Below are 15,755 nucleotides of genomic sequence, written 5' to 3' on the forward strand. Positions count from 1 at the left end.
ATGGAAGAAGTTATTAGGAGAACTGTTTATGTTTCTTATATAGATCAACATGTAACTTCTTGCTTCTTTCATGTAAAACAATGAAATTCCATGTTAGAATTATGTAATATAGACTGAAACTTTCTTTTATGAAAATAAAAGTGTATGATATATTGATTGCAGGTGACTGAGGAGCAGCTGATAGGGCTTTCATCAACTATGGACAGTATATTTATGTGAGAGCTGAGGGGGTCGAAAAATAGGACGTGCATAAGAAAATGGCGCGAACGACTTTCCCCTCGGGAGGTGGCAATCATATTCAGTAAATAGGAACTAACTATGAGCGTTAGCCTCTTTTTACTAGTCTTTAGGAGTCGCCATTCAGTTTTACAACTACATTGAAGAAAACTGACAAAACCCGGTTATCGTGATATGTTCGAAGAGCAAAAATATTTGACTCACAACAGTCATATGTACCCTTGTGATCCCAATTATGGAGATCGCTCAACATACATCCAGCGGAGTAGAGATTGAGAGTTTGGGGGGACGTTTACTAATATGGGAGTGCCCAGCATTAGCCCACGCGGTGGTGCTTACTAGTTCAACGTGATGACGAAAGGGACATGCGTTATGCTACATTACTAATCCGAGTTGGTTTTAATGCACAAGTAATTAACTAACATTCGTCAAAATAGTGATTTTGATTAATTAAAGGTGCCTAGCAATACCAGTTTGTCTAGAGATTATCTTATTAGGCGTGAATAATATAGCAGATTAAGTGAACAGATTTATAGAGGTGATGAAAGCAATAAAATGTAGATTTCAGATTACAGTATAGCGTAGGCTAAATTGCGGTTCTCAGGAACACTAACCATTTGTCTTTGCTAGCCTTCCTTTTCTACTTCGAAATTCCTGGTAACTGACTGACTGTAGGGAGAGATTCTTCCAGAGTTCAGGCTTAGGATTTGGCCAGAGCTTTGGTATGATTAGGGCTGGTCGGAGCGATTATATGGGAAGGGTCTGCTTAACAGTGGGTTAATACGGCAAACAGTTTGTAGATACGGGTGATTTAAAGCTTCGGTCAATACTCAAGATTTTAGGTGTTTGGTAATTCGTAATTGGTAATTGGTGTGGTTTCCGGTTTTCAGAGGGTCGTATTTATAGTGTAACAGGTCGAAATAGAATAGACGTTTGAAGAGATTGAATTTCACTGCAAGTTAACTAGCAGCGCTAGAATATTTTAGCACACACATTTCGTGCGCTGGATATTTATTGCGCCAGATTTGATGTCTACTGAGTCATTGACAATTGTCTTGAAATCTTATATTGGTCGTGATTGGGTAAAAGCCAAACTCTAGAGCTTAAATATTCTTGCGCTCTCTTTGGTGCGCTGGAAAAAATGTAGTTATGCTAGTGTTTCAATTCACTTCTACTTTTCCAAACTTTTCCGGATTTATTCCGAATTTCTATCTCAATCACGGTTTTATCTCTTTTAAGAATACTAGCTGGAGTTCAACTCTTGTGTTTTCTTATCAAGGATCAATCGTAATGAAATGCAATCACTTGAAATCTATCTTATACATTTACTATTCTGGGTAGCATGGCACTTACTATAAATAGCAGTTACTAAAAATGAAAATATGGCTTTCGGAATTGTCCGTCAGTCACAGGTCGTTCGTCGCACACTTAGGAAGGCATAGACAAGTAGTGTTTGGTTTCATCATCGAACACACCGCTTCGGGCCTAGGGACAAATGTAGGCGTCTACATGATGTTTTCCTTGTAATTTATCAACTTGAATTGTATTACTAGTAGTTTTTCTTCATGAGTTTCGTTGATTTTTATGAGTTGGCCTGTTAGTGGTTTTTCTTTGCCAGTTCCTTTTCTGAATAGTGTTGTATCACACTCCTCTTCTAGGTGGTTGATTGTCGTGTTTGTGGTTACCCAAAATTTGTTCTTCGTTTTGGTTTTGTCGAGTTTACCAACGAGGGTAATGCGTTATACAACTTTGTTTATAGACTAATATTCAAGGTTTTGACTTTAAGTTAACAAATCAACTGTTTTTGTGGTGGTGCAGAAGTTGCACAGGCTACATTGAATCTGTCAGGAACTATGTTAATTTGGCTATTATCCTATCAAAGTTCTGCCTTCTAAGACTGCAATTGCTATTGTAAACCCCACAGTTTTTCCTCAGGTGAGTTCTTAAACAAGGCACTATCAATCTTGAAAAGGGCAGAAAATGGAGGTCAGGAAATGTTTATGCTTATACACCATTAATTAATGCACTATCTAACAGCGGAAGGCTTACGGAAGTTGTAAGTCTGCTAGATTTACAAGTTTTGTATTTTCTGACATGATTCATAATTCTTTTTCTATTTGCTACTTTAGTTGTCTGATTTATTATAAATTAGAACTTAATATGGAAGGTAACTACTAACTAGAGAGCTTTTCACGTTTAACATATTTTCGTACTCGTCAGGCATGAGCCATGGGCAGTTCTGGAGTTCTAATATTGGAATTAGGACAGTTCTGCGAATGAAATTTAATTAGTACGTGTAGATCAGAAAGATAACTATTGACATGCGGGACCGTGTTTCCATATTTTCCTTTAATAGCTAATGCAAGTTAGTAAAAATGTCAAATGCGACCTTAAATTAAGACTTTTTTTGCATTCTTGAATAAAAGTGCTGATAGATGGTGATCCCAAGATCTTTTCACAAACCCATATTCATCTTTTCGCTCACATTGCTTGAACTAATATCTTACTCTAGAGTCTAGACCATGTTAGAGTAACATAAGAAAGGATGAGGGAAGCTGGATTGCAAAGTAGTGTAGAAATCTATCCATGTATTATAAAGTAGGAAATCCAAATGGTGTTTGCTAGTATGAGGATATTAATTATTCAGTTGTTTTCAACTGGTTGAAGGAACCAAGCCTGATGTAATGATTGAAATTTACATATAATGATTTGTTTTTATATTTGTTTTTGTGTACAGATTTTCAATCCCCTTGGAAAACTCTCTTTGATTATCTATTTGTGCGCAGCTGCCAAATTGTTCTCTGCATACATCGTGTACGGCACACACAACTTGATTAAGCGTTATAGCTACGATGGGTACATACTTGCTGCAGTCACCCTTTATCTTGACATCGTCAACCTCTTCCTGGCCCTGCTAGCTCAGCTCTTTTCGAGGAAGCGTTATAGCTATTGCATTCATGTTTCACTGTCAGCGCACTTAGAATTTGCCACTTCTTTGACACCATACTATTCTTGCAAAACATGTATAGAATATGTATATAGTACTAGTGATCTATTGATAGTGTAATTTTGACATTGATTAGAATCATGGACATGCTTAGTTCCGAAGGTTAAAAATTGTTCTCCCTCTGTTAGAAAGATTACTACTGAAGTGTATTAATGTAATACATGCAATTTGGTTTTGGGATATATGTATACTATAAAATACCAGTTAGTGTTTTTATGTTTATTATACAGGTTTCGATATTCTATTAGTGTTGTTGACAGGTTGTTTTACTTGGTGCAAGACACTCTAGGTATAGATAAATAAAATTAAAATTAAAATACTCGCGTCAACATGATGAGTTTTTTGCAACGAACAACAATATGTTGGTGTCAACAGGATGGCCGGGTCTGTTGTAGCGAATAACAATATGTTCGCTGCAACATGATGGGTCTGATGTAGCGAACAACAAATATGTTCGTTGCATCAAGATGGGTCTATTGCAGCGAACAACAATATGTTCGCTGCAACTGGTCTTTATTTCAACATTTTATCCTCTGCTCTTGTTGCAGCGAACACGAATATGTTCGCTGCAAAAATTTACTTTTTGAAGCTAACAATGTTCGCTGCAACAACTTCGGACTTATTGCCCCCCCCCCCCAGTTGAAGCTACCAATTTCCTGGCGCTTAAATAAGAAACCTCCTGTCCCAAAATCTTCCATGGAAGTAGAGTATCGCGTTGTTACGTACACAGTACATGATACTCTCTGGATTTGTTCCTTGTTAGCTGAGTTGGGAATCGTCATCCGCGCACCCGTGAATCTCTTTTGCGGTAATGTTTCTGCATCCTATCTTGCGGTGAATCTAGTTCAGCATGATCGTAGTAAACATATCTAAATAGATTATCCTTTCGTTCGGGAGTGTGTTTCTCATGGTGATTTAGTTGTACGTTATGTCCCTAATGAGTTACAAATCGTTGACATTTTTACGAAAGGTTCGTCACGTCAGCGTTTTGAGTTTTTAATGTCCAATCTGCACGTGGTTCCCCCTGCATAGATCGAGGGGGTGTAATAGAGTGTACAAAGGGTATACTCGTAATTGTACTATGTACGGTATTATTATATGTATGAGTCCAGGCACCCGTATTAGGGTAAGTCGTATCATTATCTTCACAATTTGTCAATATTGTGATGGATATTGGGAACAATATTTTAGTTTCCTATCTTTTTACCTCATTCCCTTGGGTTGTCTAATTTGCGTCTTTTGAACCAGTGACACTATGTTTTATTCATGTTATTATGAACTTAAACTTATCTATATATCTATCTATCTATATCACTATTATATAAGGGAATGTCTGAGACGGCGTAAAAATGTGAACTTCTTTTTATAACCTTCCCTTAATTTTATTTTATTTAAAATGAAAAAAAAAACAAGATCTCTATATTGTTGACCATAAAGTGATATTGGTAAAAAATGATTGCTCATAGATTCATTATTAAAAAAGACCAAATTTATACATTTATATATTATGTAAATATTTAAAAGGAGGGAGTCCAATATGAGTGGTTCCAATATGAACTTCAGCTTGTAAAGGATTGTTCGTGATTCCTGCTGAAGCCCCTTCCTTTACTAACCCGTCAGACTTTAGGATATTCTCCCATACCCAACTCATACCTGCATTTTGGTTGTTCTTATGCCAAGAACCATCCACCTAAATCTTCGTTGTTGAACCCTCGATGCTAGTAGGGTTTAAAATAGCTTTGAAAAAACCTGGTGGAACGTGTGGCTAAACTTCTGGTAGCTGAAGAAACTGCAGAGAAGTACCTTGGTTGCTAATAAAACTCTCATGCTTATCCAAAACATCCTTGAGAAAAGCAAACACGAAAGCCATTGCGGTTACTTCATTTCTGAAAACTCTATTGTTCCTACACAACCAAAGTTCCAATAAAGTACTAATGAAATAGATACTCCTGGCACTGTTTTTCCTATCTTGGCGTTGAAATATCCGGATATAGAACAGAAACCAATTCATGAAGGAAATAGTTCCATTTATTTCTGAATGGATTACAAGTAACACATCCCTCTAAACATGTTGAGCTAGCTTGCAAAAACGAAAAAAATGTGCTGAATATTCTCTTCTCCATTTGCACTAAAATCACAGTCAACCTCCATTTGGATTCCTCTAGACTGTAGGTTGCAATTCGTCGCAATTCCAATATGGAGAAGTTTCCAGAGAAATAACTTCTATTTTGGTGGAATCTTAAGAAACCAGAGATTCTTAAAGAAATCCGAGGGATCTCTGTTGTAGCTGACGAACAAATATTCCTTTTCTAACATAGCATAAGCAGACTTAACCGTAAACTTACTAGACTTATGATAGCTCCAGTAGAGGAAATCTTCACGTTCCAGAGAAGGAAGTTCCATGCCCACAATTCGCGCGACGAGCGTCTTCAAACTTTAAACTGGATTTAACCCTGGCATGATTCCAACCAGAACGTGAAGGTAAAATTTAATGGCTAACCTTCAGTTCCTAGCATTTCAGAGACAATCCTCTGATTTAAACACCGGAACCTTCCCTAGAACCCATCTATCCTTCCATGCCACAACCCGATGACCATTACCAATTTTCCAGTCACACCTTGTAAGGAGTAAATTACTGGTCCTGCAAATTCCTCGCATACCCCAAGAGAAACTTTTCCCTTCAACCCTAGCAGGTAACCTTGTTTGTAGAGGAATTGGGAATTTCCTCCCACAAACCCCTGCTAACATACATTGTGGATTGTTGAATACGCCAAGTTTGTTTCATTAACATAGCCTTGTTTAAAGAAGTCATTTCCCTTATTCCTAATCCTTCTAGGACTTTAGGAAGTTGAATTGTATTTTTGTTAACCCAATGCATTCCTGAATTACCTTTATAAGCCCAGAAGAATTTTGCTAACATTGAATCTACTTTAGTCACAATCGAAGCAGGGAATTCCATGCAGGATAGAAACACGAAAAGCCATATCAATGAGCACTGTATTTATTAAGATTAGCTTCTAAGATTGAAAAAGAGAAACTGAGTTCCAGGAACTAATCTTAATAGCAATCTTGTCAACTGTGAATTTGGAAATTTGAGTGATTAGGACCTACCAAATCAATTGGAACTCCCAAATGAGTTGACAACCAGGTACTAAATCCATATGAAGTTTACCTTCGAATTTTTGCCTCATCTCTAAAGATGTATTTGGGCTAACTTTGAAATGAGATTTCTGCTGGTTTAGTTGATGGCCCGATATTGCACAAAACCTAACAATGATATTTTTAACCTGAATACAACTTTTTTCAGTTGCCTTGAAAAACAAAAGAGCATCTTCGGCAAAGAACAGGTGGGACACTTGAGTGCAACCCTTTGTGATATTAGTCCCTCGAAATAGATTAAGATCATTTCCCATTTGTAGCATACGAGACAAAATATCCATGCAGAACATAAACGGAAACGGAGATAAAGGATCTCCCTGGCGTATATCACAATTTGGTTTAAATTTTTCCGACGTATCTCCGTTTATGAGCACTTTGTAAGAAATTGTTGAAATACACTAATATATGTATCAATTGGATCCAATGGCAAGGAAAACCATAAAACCTTAAAACTTTCATGAGAAATATCCAATGAACCTTATAATAAGCTTTTCTCATATCGATCTTAACTGTCGCAAGGTATCTAGAACCTTTATGTCGATGATTAATCTTATCAATAATCTCATGAATGATCAGAATATTATCTGTCATGAATCTTCCCAAAAAGAAAGTGTGTTGTGCCGGGGAAATTATAAAAGGTACTACGGAATTCATTCTTATAACCATATATTTTGAGGCACATCTATAAATTGTATTGCAAAGTCTGATTAGTCTCAAATGCCCTACTTCTTCCCGAAAATCTTGTTTTGGAATCATAACCAAAATTGAGTGATTCCATTCTTTTAATAGGTAACTAGAAGTAAAGAAACTCTTAATTGCATCACAGACAAATCTCCTTACCATATCCCAATGGAGTTTGAAAAAAGTCGTTGTAAAACCGTCTAGACCCGAGGATTTAGAGTTATCTATAGCAAACATCGCAGACCTTATATCGCCATCCATAAAAGGTCTGTCAAGCATAGTAGCCTGCTCCTGTGAGATTTGAGGAAGAATTAGCTCTCGGATTACCATGTTGAGGTCGTCATTGTAAACTATTTCATCATTCGAATGAAAGATGTCATATAAAGATTCAACCAGAAGACCCTTAACTTGATCTTGGCCCTCAACCCATTCACCTTCTTGATTTCTGAGAGTAAAGATCTCATTCTTTTTTTGTCTCATTTTAACCTAAGTGTACATCAACGATGTCGGGATATCTCCATCCTTTATCCAACGCTCTTTCAAACGTTGTTTCCAGAAGTTAACCTTTAAGGAAGCCTGCGAAAAATGCTTGATCAACTTTATCAATATAAATCCTTGCCTCACTTAAATTTTCCACCAAAGACCCCTCAATGTATGGAAAGACTTTCATTCATTTCCCTCCAATTAACTCCCCATAATTTCTTATTAAGCAGACACCATCTAATAAACCAATTTTTTACTAGACATTCTATGTGTATTTATACTACATTATTTTAAAATATATGCAACAATTTGACTTTTGTGTCTACCAATGCTTAACTTTTTTACCCAGTATCTCTAATCATATATGGTAAAAATTAAAAAAAAATTAAGTTGATAAATTTAAATTTATTTTGAGAGTAATCTAACAACTATTTATACAATACCACTAGTATTAGGTGTATTAATTTTTGAGGTAAAGTTAAGTTCCTTTCTATTCTACTTATTTTGTCTGAACGTATTTGATTTTATCTTATCTGAACTTATCTGAACTTGTTTGAACTTATTTGAATCTTATTTTATTTTATCTGAACTTAGGCTACGTTTTGTTTGACTTATTTTTTAAAAAGTAAGTTCATGTAAGATATGGAAAGAAAAAAATTGATTTTTTTATATATTTTCACACACAATAAGTTTATTTCAGATAAATAAGTTTAATAAAGTTTAAATAAATTTAGATAAAAAAGATAAGTTAAGTTATTCCGTAATCTCATATTCTTATTTAAAGGTAAACTTGGGGAATTTTTTTTGTTTGAAGGTAAAATCTATTCATTAATAAAAAGTCACACGACATCTATAATAGAAAGAGATTCAACAAATACATAAGAAATTGAATCAAAAGAGGTATTCCTTTATGAAAACTACCATCGTTAGGAAGATCTTGTACTGTGGAATATCTCTTGCATATATCGCTGAAATGAACAATTTTTTCGGAGTGACGGTCAAACGATTTTTTTGTAGCCATGAGAACAATTTCCATCGGATTCATCTAAGTCAATTCAAAATTTTGATAATTATTCCGAGATTAACTTAGATTTATTATACACCATATGTGATATACTGATATGTGTATGAAAAATACGTTCAGGCAGAATAAAGTCGATAATTGCAAAAGGTAGGGCCGGAGAGGGGTGAATGTTAAAATGACCCAACTGCCAGGCATTCACACAATAAGTGCTACCCGAGTTTGTCCAAGTTGTGTACTCACTATTCTACACCAAACATTAATTAAAATGTAATTAGCGTACTTTTCAAAAATAACAACGATATATTAGCTCATCATTTGCATATCACATGAAAGAAAAACAAATTTCCGTTCAATAGTAGACATATCTTCCGTCCATGTCACTGTGCCATTTTGTATAACAAAAGGGTCTTTTTTTTTTTTTTTTTTTTAAGTGGAGCGCTAAAAGCCGCCCCATATTATTACTCATAACCGCCTCATTATTTTCCCTTATTTTAGAAACTTATGCATTTTTAGCTTGAACCATGGTACAGACTTGTGAATTTTAAGCTTGTACCATGGTACATGCTTATGAGTTTTTAGCTTCGGCCATGGTATTGACTTATGCAATTTAAGCTTGTACCATGGAAGGAGCTTAAAATTCATAAGCCCGTACCATGGAAGGAGATAAAAATTCATAAGTCTCTATTTTTTTTTCCGATTACATTAAATCAAATGCAACAACAAATCAAAATCTTAAGTAATATAGACTTATGAATATTTATCTTGTACCATGGTACAAGCTTATAAATTTTTAGCTCCTTCCATGGTACAAGCTTAAACTGCATAAGTCAATACCATGGTCGAAGCTAAAAACTCATAAGTCTGTACCATGGTACAAGCTTAAAATTCATAAGCTTGTACCATGATACAAGCTAAAAATGCATAAGTTTCTAAAAAAATCCAGACAAAAAAAAAATCTTGTGAAAACTCGGTCATTTTGTCGCCTACAACGTGATGGTAGTTGCCGGTGATGGTGGCCGGAGGTGGTGGCCGGCGGTGGTGGTTAGATTTGGGGCGGGTATATAGGTAAATAAAGAAGGGTATATGGGTAAATGAGTAGGGAGGTTTTGAGTAATATGGGGCGGTAAATAGTAAGCCCATTTTTTATTCGACCCTCTTTTTATCCGTTTCCTTTTTTTTTTTTTTTTTTTTTGTTGTTGTTGTCTTGGCCCTCTTAAATTTTTCAATTTTATTTTTGGACCTATTCGAAATATTTATACTTCCTTCTTTTCTTTTCTTATTCATACCGTTAGCACAAAAATGAAGAAATATTGCAAATATCAAAATTACCATATGATAACAAACAAAAGAGATAGAAAATGTTATGTATATAGTATGTAACCATGGTAAATGGTATCTATCTATCTATATAATAATATACTAAAAGAGAGGAACAATGTGGTGATGACAAATGTCACTCATTGATTGACCTCTCTTTTAATATTAATTAATTAATATATAATTATTTTTGTCATATTTAACTTATTGTATTTTAGGTAACAATAACTAATATGGAAAAATAGATAAATAATTAAAATATTCATCAATATTTTTACTAACTTATATAGAGAATTTCCTATATATGTATACATAATCAAATTCTGCACATAATCTAATTCAAACATACATCGCATATGTTAGGTTAAGTATTTGAAATTTTTACGTTTTATAACAACCAATATATGACATAGAAATTAGTCACTTATAACAAAAACTACCGTATAATCTATTTAGCTTATGTACTAACCCGAAGTTTACCATTTATACGTTTGGCCTAAATAGTTAACCGGTATTTGCCTGTTATTCTAGGTTTCATACGTAGTCTATAAATAAATGGCCAGTTAGCCAATAAAATTGATTCATCACCAGTTAATAATAGATTTGAGATATTTACACACACCATTTAACATTAAGATATATTGTTAAAACCTTATATTTGACACACTTTCCGGAGATATTAAGTTTTAACAAGTGTAATATATATAGAATCGTAGTGCATACGGACTGTAATTTAAACATCTTACCTAAAATAATTAAGTTTTTTTTAAAAAAACTGGTAAAAGTTAAAGATAAGATTTTGAACTCTCATATATTATACATTTGTCAAGACACTAGCTACAAATCTGACAAGCATCCTACAATAAAATAATTAAAATATTTCATAATATTTTTGCGTAAAACCTTCTAATTACTTAGGGTAATAATCGATTATTATATGAAACTACATTATATCCCGTACACGCACATATATTCTAAAATTATTATTTGATCGGTCATGTTGTTTACTCCGTATAAAATATTTCTCCCCCTAAAACTAATGTATGATTTATAAATCTTGAACTTACATACTAATTCAATCATCTAATATGAAATTTGAGAAACAATTTCAATAATTTTTTCGTTTAATTTATATATATATATATATATATATATATATATATATATATATATATATATATATATATATATATATATATATATATATATATATATATATATATATATATATATATATTTATCATTTGGTGGGTAATATATTAACATTATAATCCACTGAATGCAATTTTTGATAACCCATACTCCGTATAGAAAATATTATAATATTTGAACTTGTACTATCAAATCAATTATTATAATATTATCAACTGTTTAAAATTTTGTGTCATATAATAAAAAAGGATATGTATAAAAACGTTAACTCTTGATTTAACATATTTAACAAGGTTGTCTCAAACATATTTTAGGCTCCATGTTAAATAACAAAATGAGGCCTTGGCCTTATACTTTTATGCTCTAGCCTATACTTTTTATTTTTATTCAATTTTTTTTTTCACGTTCTCATTATCGTAATATTTTTACACGAATCAGACATAATCATTTATTCCCTCACATAGAGTATTATTGAAGTATTAAGGGCATGTTGATTACTTTTGACTAATATATCGTAATCAACTATTTCTAATATCATAAGTTCAAGATGATTAAGTTTCCTTATTATGTTTGCAACAACAAAACTATTTTTTAATATGTTAATATAAAATATTACATTATCATTTACTCTGTAACGTATATATAAATTTCGTACAAAATTAACATTTTGATATGTAGACTATGCATCACACTTGATGATGGGCGAGTTTGGATTTTAGATAAGGCTGACGGCGAAGATAAACGTGAATGATTGACTAATATTGACTAATAAATATAGATTTGGTGTTGGTGAACCAGTAAAGGATAACATGCCCACCTTGGTGGTGGAGCGAGTTTACATTTCCTGGATTTAGACCACTCACCCAATCCTAATTATGCATGTCACTTTTAAATATTTTATTAATATTATACCTAATACAATTAATTTTAATAATGAAGTTATGGCAATATATTTAAAAGTTAGGTAAAGGAAAGATGACTTATTCACCAAATATAGGGATGTCACTATGTCAGGTTGTCACTAGAGATGGGTTTTTTGGAGATCCTTCTCGCATCCTCTCCAAGTGGGGGGAGGGGGGGGGGGGGGGATGAAGGAAATTTTGGTGGGTGATGGGGTTAAAAATGTATCCGCCACGGGTAACGGGGCGATTGATTTTGGATAATACCCGCCCGCCCGCATCGCTTATCTTTCATCTAATTGATTATGAATATATCAACATTTTTTTGTTACTACTAACGTACATATTATAATGTTTATTTATTTATTCATTGAATCTAATCAGACAAGAATTATCGAAGACGCCAGAACATAGTTTTACAATTTAAAACTCTTTTAACCAAACAAAAAGTGTTGACTCTAGGGATGAGTTTACATAGGTGGGTAATGGAGCGTGCATGAATTATTTTATTTTATACCCAACCTCTCGAGACGGGGATTGGGAGGGGTGGGTAGGCGTTAAATGATCGAATAATGAGGTAAATGAGACAAGTATTAAGTGTGTACGACAACCGAAAGGAAGGGTGGATGAGATAACTTAATGCTTGACAGGGGGTGATTACTTAATGCTTGACAGATGATGGAAATAATTTTGTCCATTTACCATTATTTGTTTAATTTTTTTTAATAAATAAGAAACTGAAAGGCTCAATAACAAATTAATCCGTGAATGTTTTAAGTAGGAGAATACCTATAAGAAATATTTTAGTGATAATTGTCTACCAGATTTTCATATAAATTTATATTTAGATTATAAATCGTGCATCGCACGGGTACTATAATAGTTTCACCTAATAAATAAGACACTGAATGAGCAATAACAAGTTTATCCATAGTTAATTTTAATTAGGAGAGTATCTGTAAGCTTTATTTTGATGAAAGTTGTCTACCAGATTTCATGTAATTTTATATTTATATTATAAATCGTGCATCGTACGGGTACTATACTAGTTTGTGACTAAGAGTAAAGCGATTATTTTGTGTATGAATACACCAAAAAACATGTGAAAACATACCATAAAAAATGGTTTAAATATTTGCAACTTCTATAATAGAAAAATGGCGCAAGTAAAAAATCGGAGGAAGTATATTTTATAATTTGTTGAACTAATTCTCGAAAAGTGGGCCCGCTTGAATTCCATGTTCTAGATAATTGATGTTGGTTAGATAATCCATTAGGTTAAGACCCTTTAATTGCCATGGGGTCTTTGGTAGGACCGTTGGCTGGTTGTCTTGTGCCTTACCGAAGAACGTTATGCCGATTGCTTTGTTGTCTTTGCCAGGGCCGAACTGGTCTATTTCCCCTTCCTCATCGTTGATGATGCGCCATGGTTTACAACATATCAAACTTTTCCCCTAATCTAGTGGAGCTGGAGGATGATTTGTGAAGTCCTCACACTTGACAATTGGATTTTTTCCAAAGTGTTTAAGGAGGGAGATTTCCCTGGCTTTTACCTGTTCCTGAAGAGATCGCTCTTGATATTCCTTTGAGATATCTTTGGCTAAATGGTGATTGATATATTTTCCAGATATGAGGAATCCCATTGGATTTCCAGAAATCTGTCATCATTGAGGGGATCGGGAATAAGATAATTATGTTTTACTCATTTCCTCCATGGGTTCTACGTTTAAGTTGAAGATAGATGGATCCCCTTTTCTGATTATTTTAATATTTATAGAATTTTAAGCATCCTGAAATTTAAATTCTTTTTTCCGATTGAGTGGACTGATATTTTTCGAATTATGAGGTTATAAACCTCCACTTTACGATTGAGTGAGGTGGTTTATTTGAACGGGATTTTATGATATATCCCACGATTCATGGGTTCTTGTATTTGACCCAGGTCGTGCAGTTATGTTTAAGTTCATGAGTGTACTATTTAAAGTTTGCACAAGAGTTTGAACGTTAATTTCATTATCACTAGTTGGTTTACACCAATTGAAAGGGATAAAGAGAAGTACAAAGATAAACAAAATAGGTTTAATCTTTTAATGATGGAGCTTGCCTAGGACTTTCACTATCCTCCCGGTAGAAATTGTTAGCGAAGATGGCCTTTGACGCCTCGAACTCAGCATCATAATCGTCATATTTGTCATCGATGTCTTCAAGTAGGAAGCATGGATGGGGATAACCGTTTTCCACAACGTCATTCCAGAGTTGGCAAGCACATTTGTACTTTAGCAGGGTGAGCACTTCTCTTTCTTCCTTGAACTAGGTGATTTCATGGCAAGAGAAGCGTACCATCCGGAGCCTTCGAATATATTCTCGATCCAAGTTGGGATGGAGATATTTTGGTATGATATCTCTCCCCCAAGCTTTGCAGACTAAAGCAACGCTAACATATATTGGCTGGTCCAACTTGTCCCAGATTAGGCTCACCGAGTTAAGTACTGTACCAACTTGTGTGGCGTGGGCTCTCCCTGGGATATGAGGAGTTACTTGTATTTCATGTTCCTCCTTGAACATATTCTTGTGGTCTCTATCGAAATGGCTCATGGCGATTCAATCCCTAACCGTCTTATGCATAACTGCGATATCCACTTTGAAGTGATGGTTGTAACAATCATGTGGGAAGGTGTCATCTTCGTGAATGACGATTGTAGGGGGATAAAAAAAGACATCCCTTTCCCCTCTTGTATATTCCGGACTTAGGAAAAAAGATCATTTTGTAATGTAAGTTTTATTGGTTTAAAGAAATTCGCATGAAAATCACTAAACGCATCAAACATAGAAATTTTTATCGTAAAGCGCGACAGGCAAGAATTGAATTGATTTTTACAATCCAACCCCCAAAGGGAGCCAACTACAAGAATCGCGGCTAGTGACATTAAGTGGTTTTTTTAACATTAAAACATCGAAATTCAAGGGAATGGTCCCCTTACGGCTTAGAACATTGAATTCGATGGAGTCGTCACCAAACATTTAAGGGTCAATTTGGAATGACCATGACTCCAGGATAAGGCAAGTAATTGAAAACCGAATAGAGATATGGATTCGGGAATGAGACACTTATTTAGAAATTATTTTTCATGGTATTATTTAATAAAAGGATAATTTTCATATACAAAATCCTAGCATGATACTACTTTAGGCGGGTTTGCATATGCTTATTAGAACATTGAATTTACTAAGTTGGTGATCGCTTCTCTTTAATCAAATTAATGGGAACTTAGGACGGTTTATCCAAAAATTATCTTGTTAAGCATGATCTAATTTTTTTGATTGCCGTATTTAGCATGTGAGGTGATGAAAGCAATGTACAAGTTCAAAAGAAAATATACACCACCTAGAAGGACGGTGTAATAAATTGAATGAATTGTAAAGGTGCAAGAACTGAAATAAGAGATTAATCGAAATTTCATGATTAATTGAAAGGTGCTAATTTAGAGACTTGAAATTCAAAGGGAAAAAGAATGATCAAGTGTGACACCTTTTCCCCAGAATGCTACCAAAAATTGTATCAATCTAACTTTAGAGCGATGTTGCTCACTAAAAAGTATCATCGATTTTGAACTTCAAATTAGAAATTGAAGTTGGAAATTGAACTTGAAATTTAGAACTTGAATATGAACTTGAAATTAGGAGGCTTGATGTTCAAAAGAAAGGATGATTCAAGCATAAAAAATTCATAACTTTGATGTGCTCCAAACGTTGAAAATGTTCTAGTTTAAAGAAAGTTTTCTCTTCTTTAAACATC

At 34.1% G+C, this 15,755-nt stretch overlaps 1 protein-coding gene across 1 annotated transcript; it reads left to right on the forward strand.

The window, feature by feature from the left end:
* Positions 1 to 3,547, forward strand: LOC130461473 (uncharacterized). The gene is made up of 7 exons (XM_056829586.1): positions 1 to 51; positions 163 to 215; positions 913 to 997; positions 1,896 to 1,968; positions 2,120 to 2,172; positions 2,975 to 3,204; positions 3,475 to 3,547. Exons 1-7 carry the CDS (start codon positions 1 to 3, stop codon positions 3,545 to 3,547), a joined length of 618 nt encoding a protein of 205 aa, XP_056685564.1.
* The last annotated feature ends 12,208 nt before the right edge of the window (positions 3,548 to 15,755 follow it).

This window comes from Spinacia oleracea, chromosome 5, assembly GCF_020520425.1.
Source record: "Spinacia oleracea cultivar Varoflay chromosome 5, BTI_SOV_V1, whole genome shotgun sequence".
Lineage (NCBI taxonomy): Eukaryota > Viridiplantae > Streptophyta > Magnoliopsida > Caryophyllales > Amaranthaceae > Spinacia > Spinacia oleracea.

What these genes read in the sequence shown, in the direction of transcription:
- LOC130461473 (XM_056829586.1), top strand. Translation starts at nt 1, where the DNA reads ATGGAAGAAGTTATTAGGAGAACTGTTTATGTTTCTTATATAGATCAA. An exon ending in TTTCTTATATAGATCAACAT is followed by an intron (nt 52 to 162) that starts GTAACTTCTTGC and finishes TATTGATTGCAG; the next exon opens with GTGACTGAGGAGCAGCTGAT. An exon ending in TGTCGAGTTTACCAACGAGG is followed by an intron (nt 1,969 to 2,119) that starts GTAATGCGTTAT and finishes ATCCTATCAAAG; the next exon opens with TTCTGCCTTCTAAGACTGCA.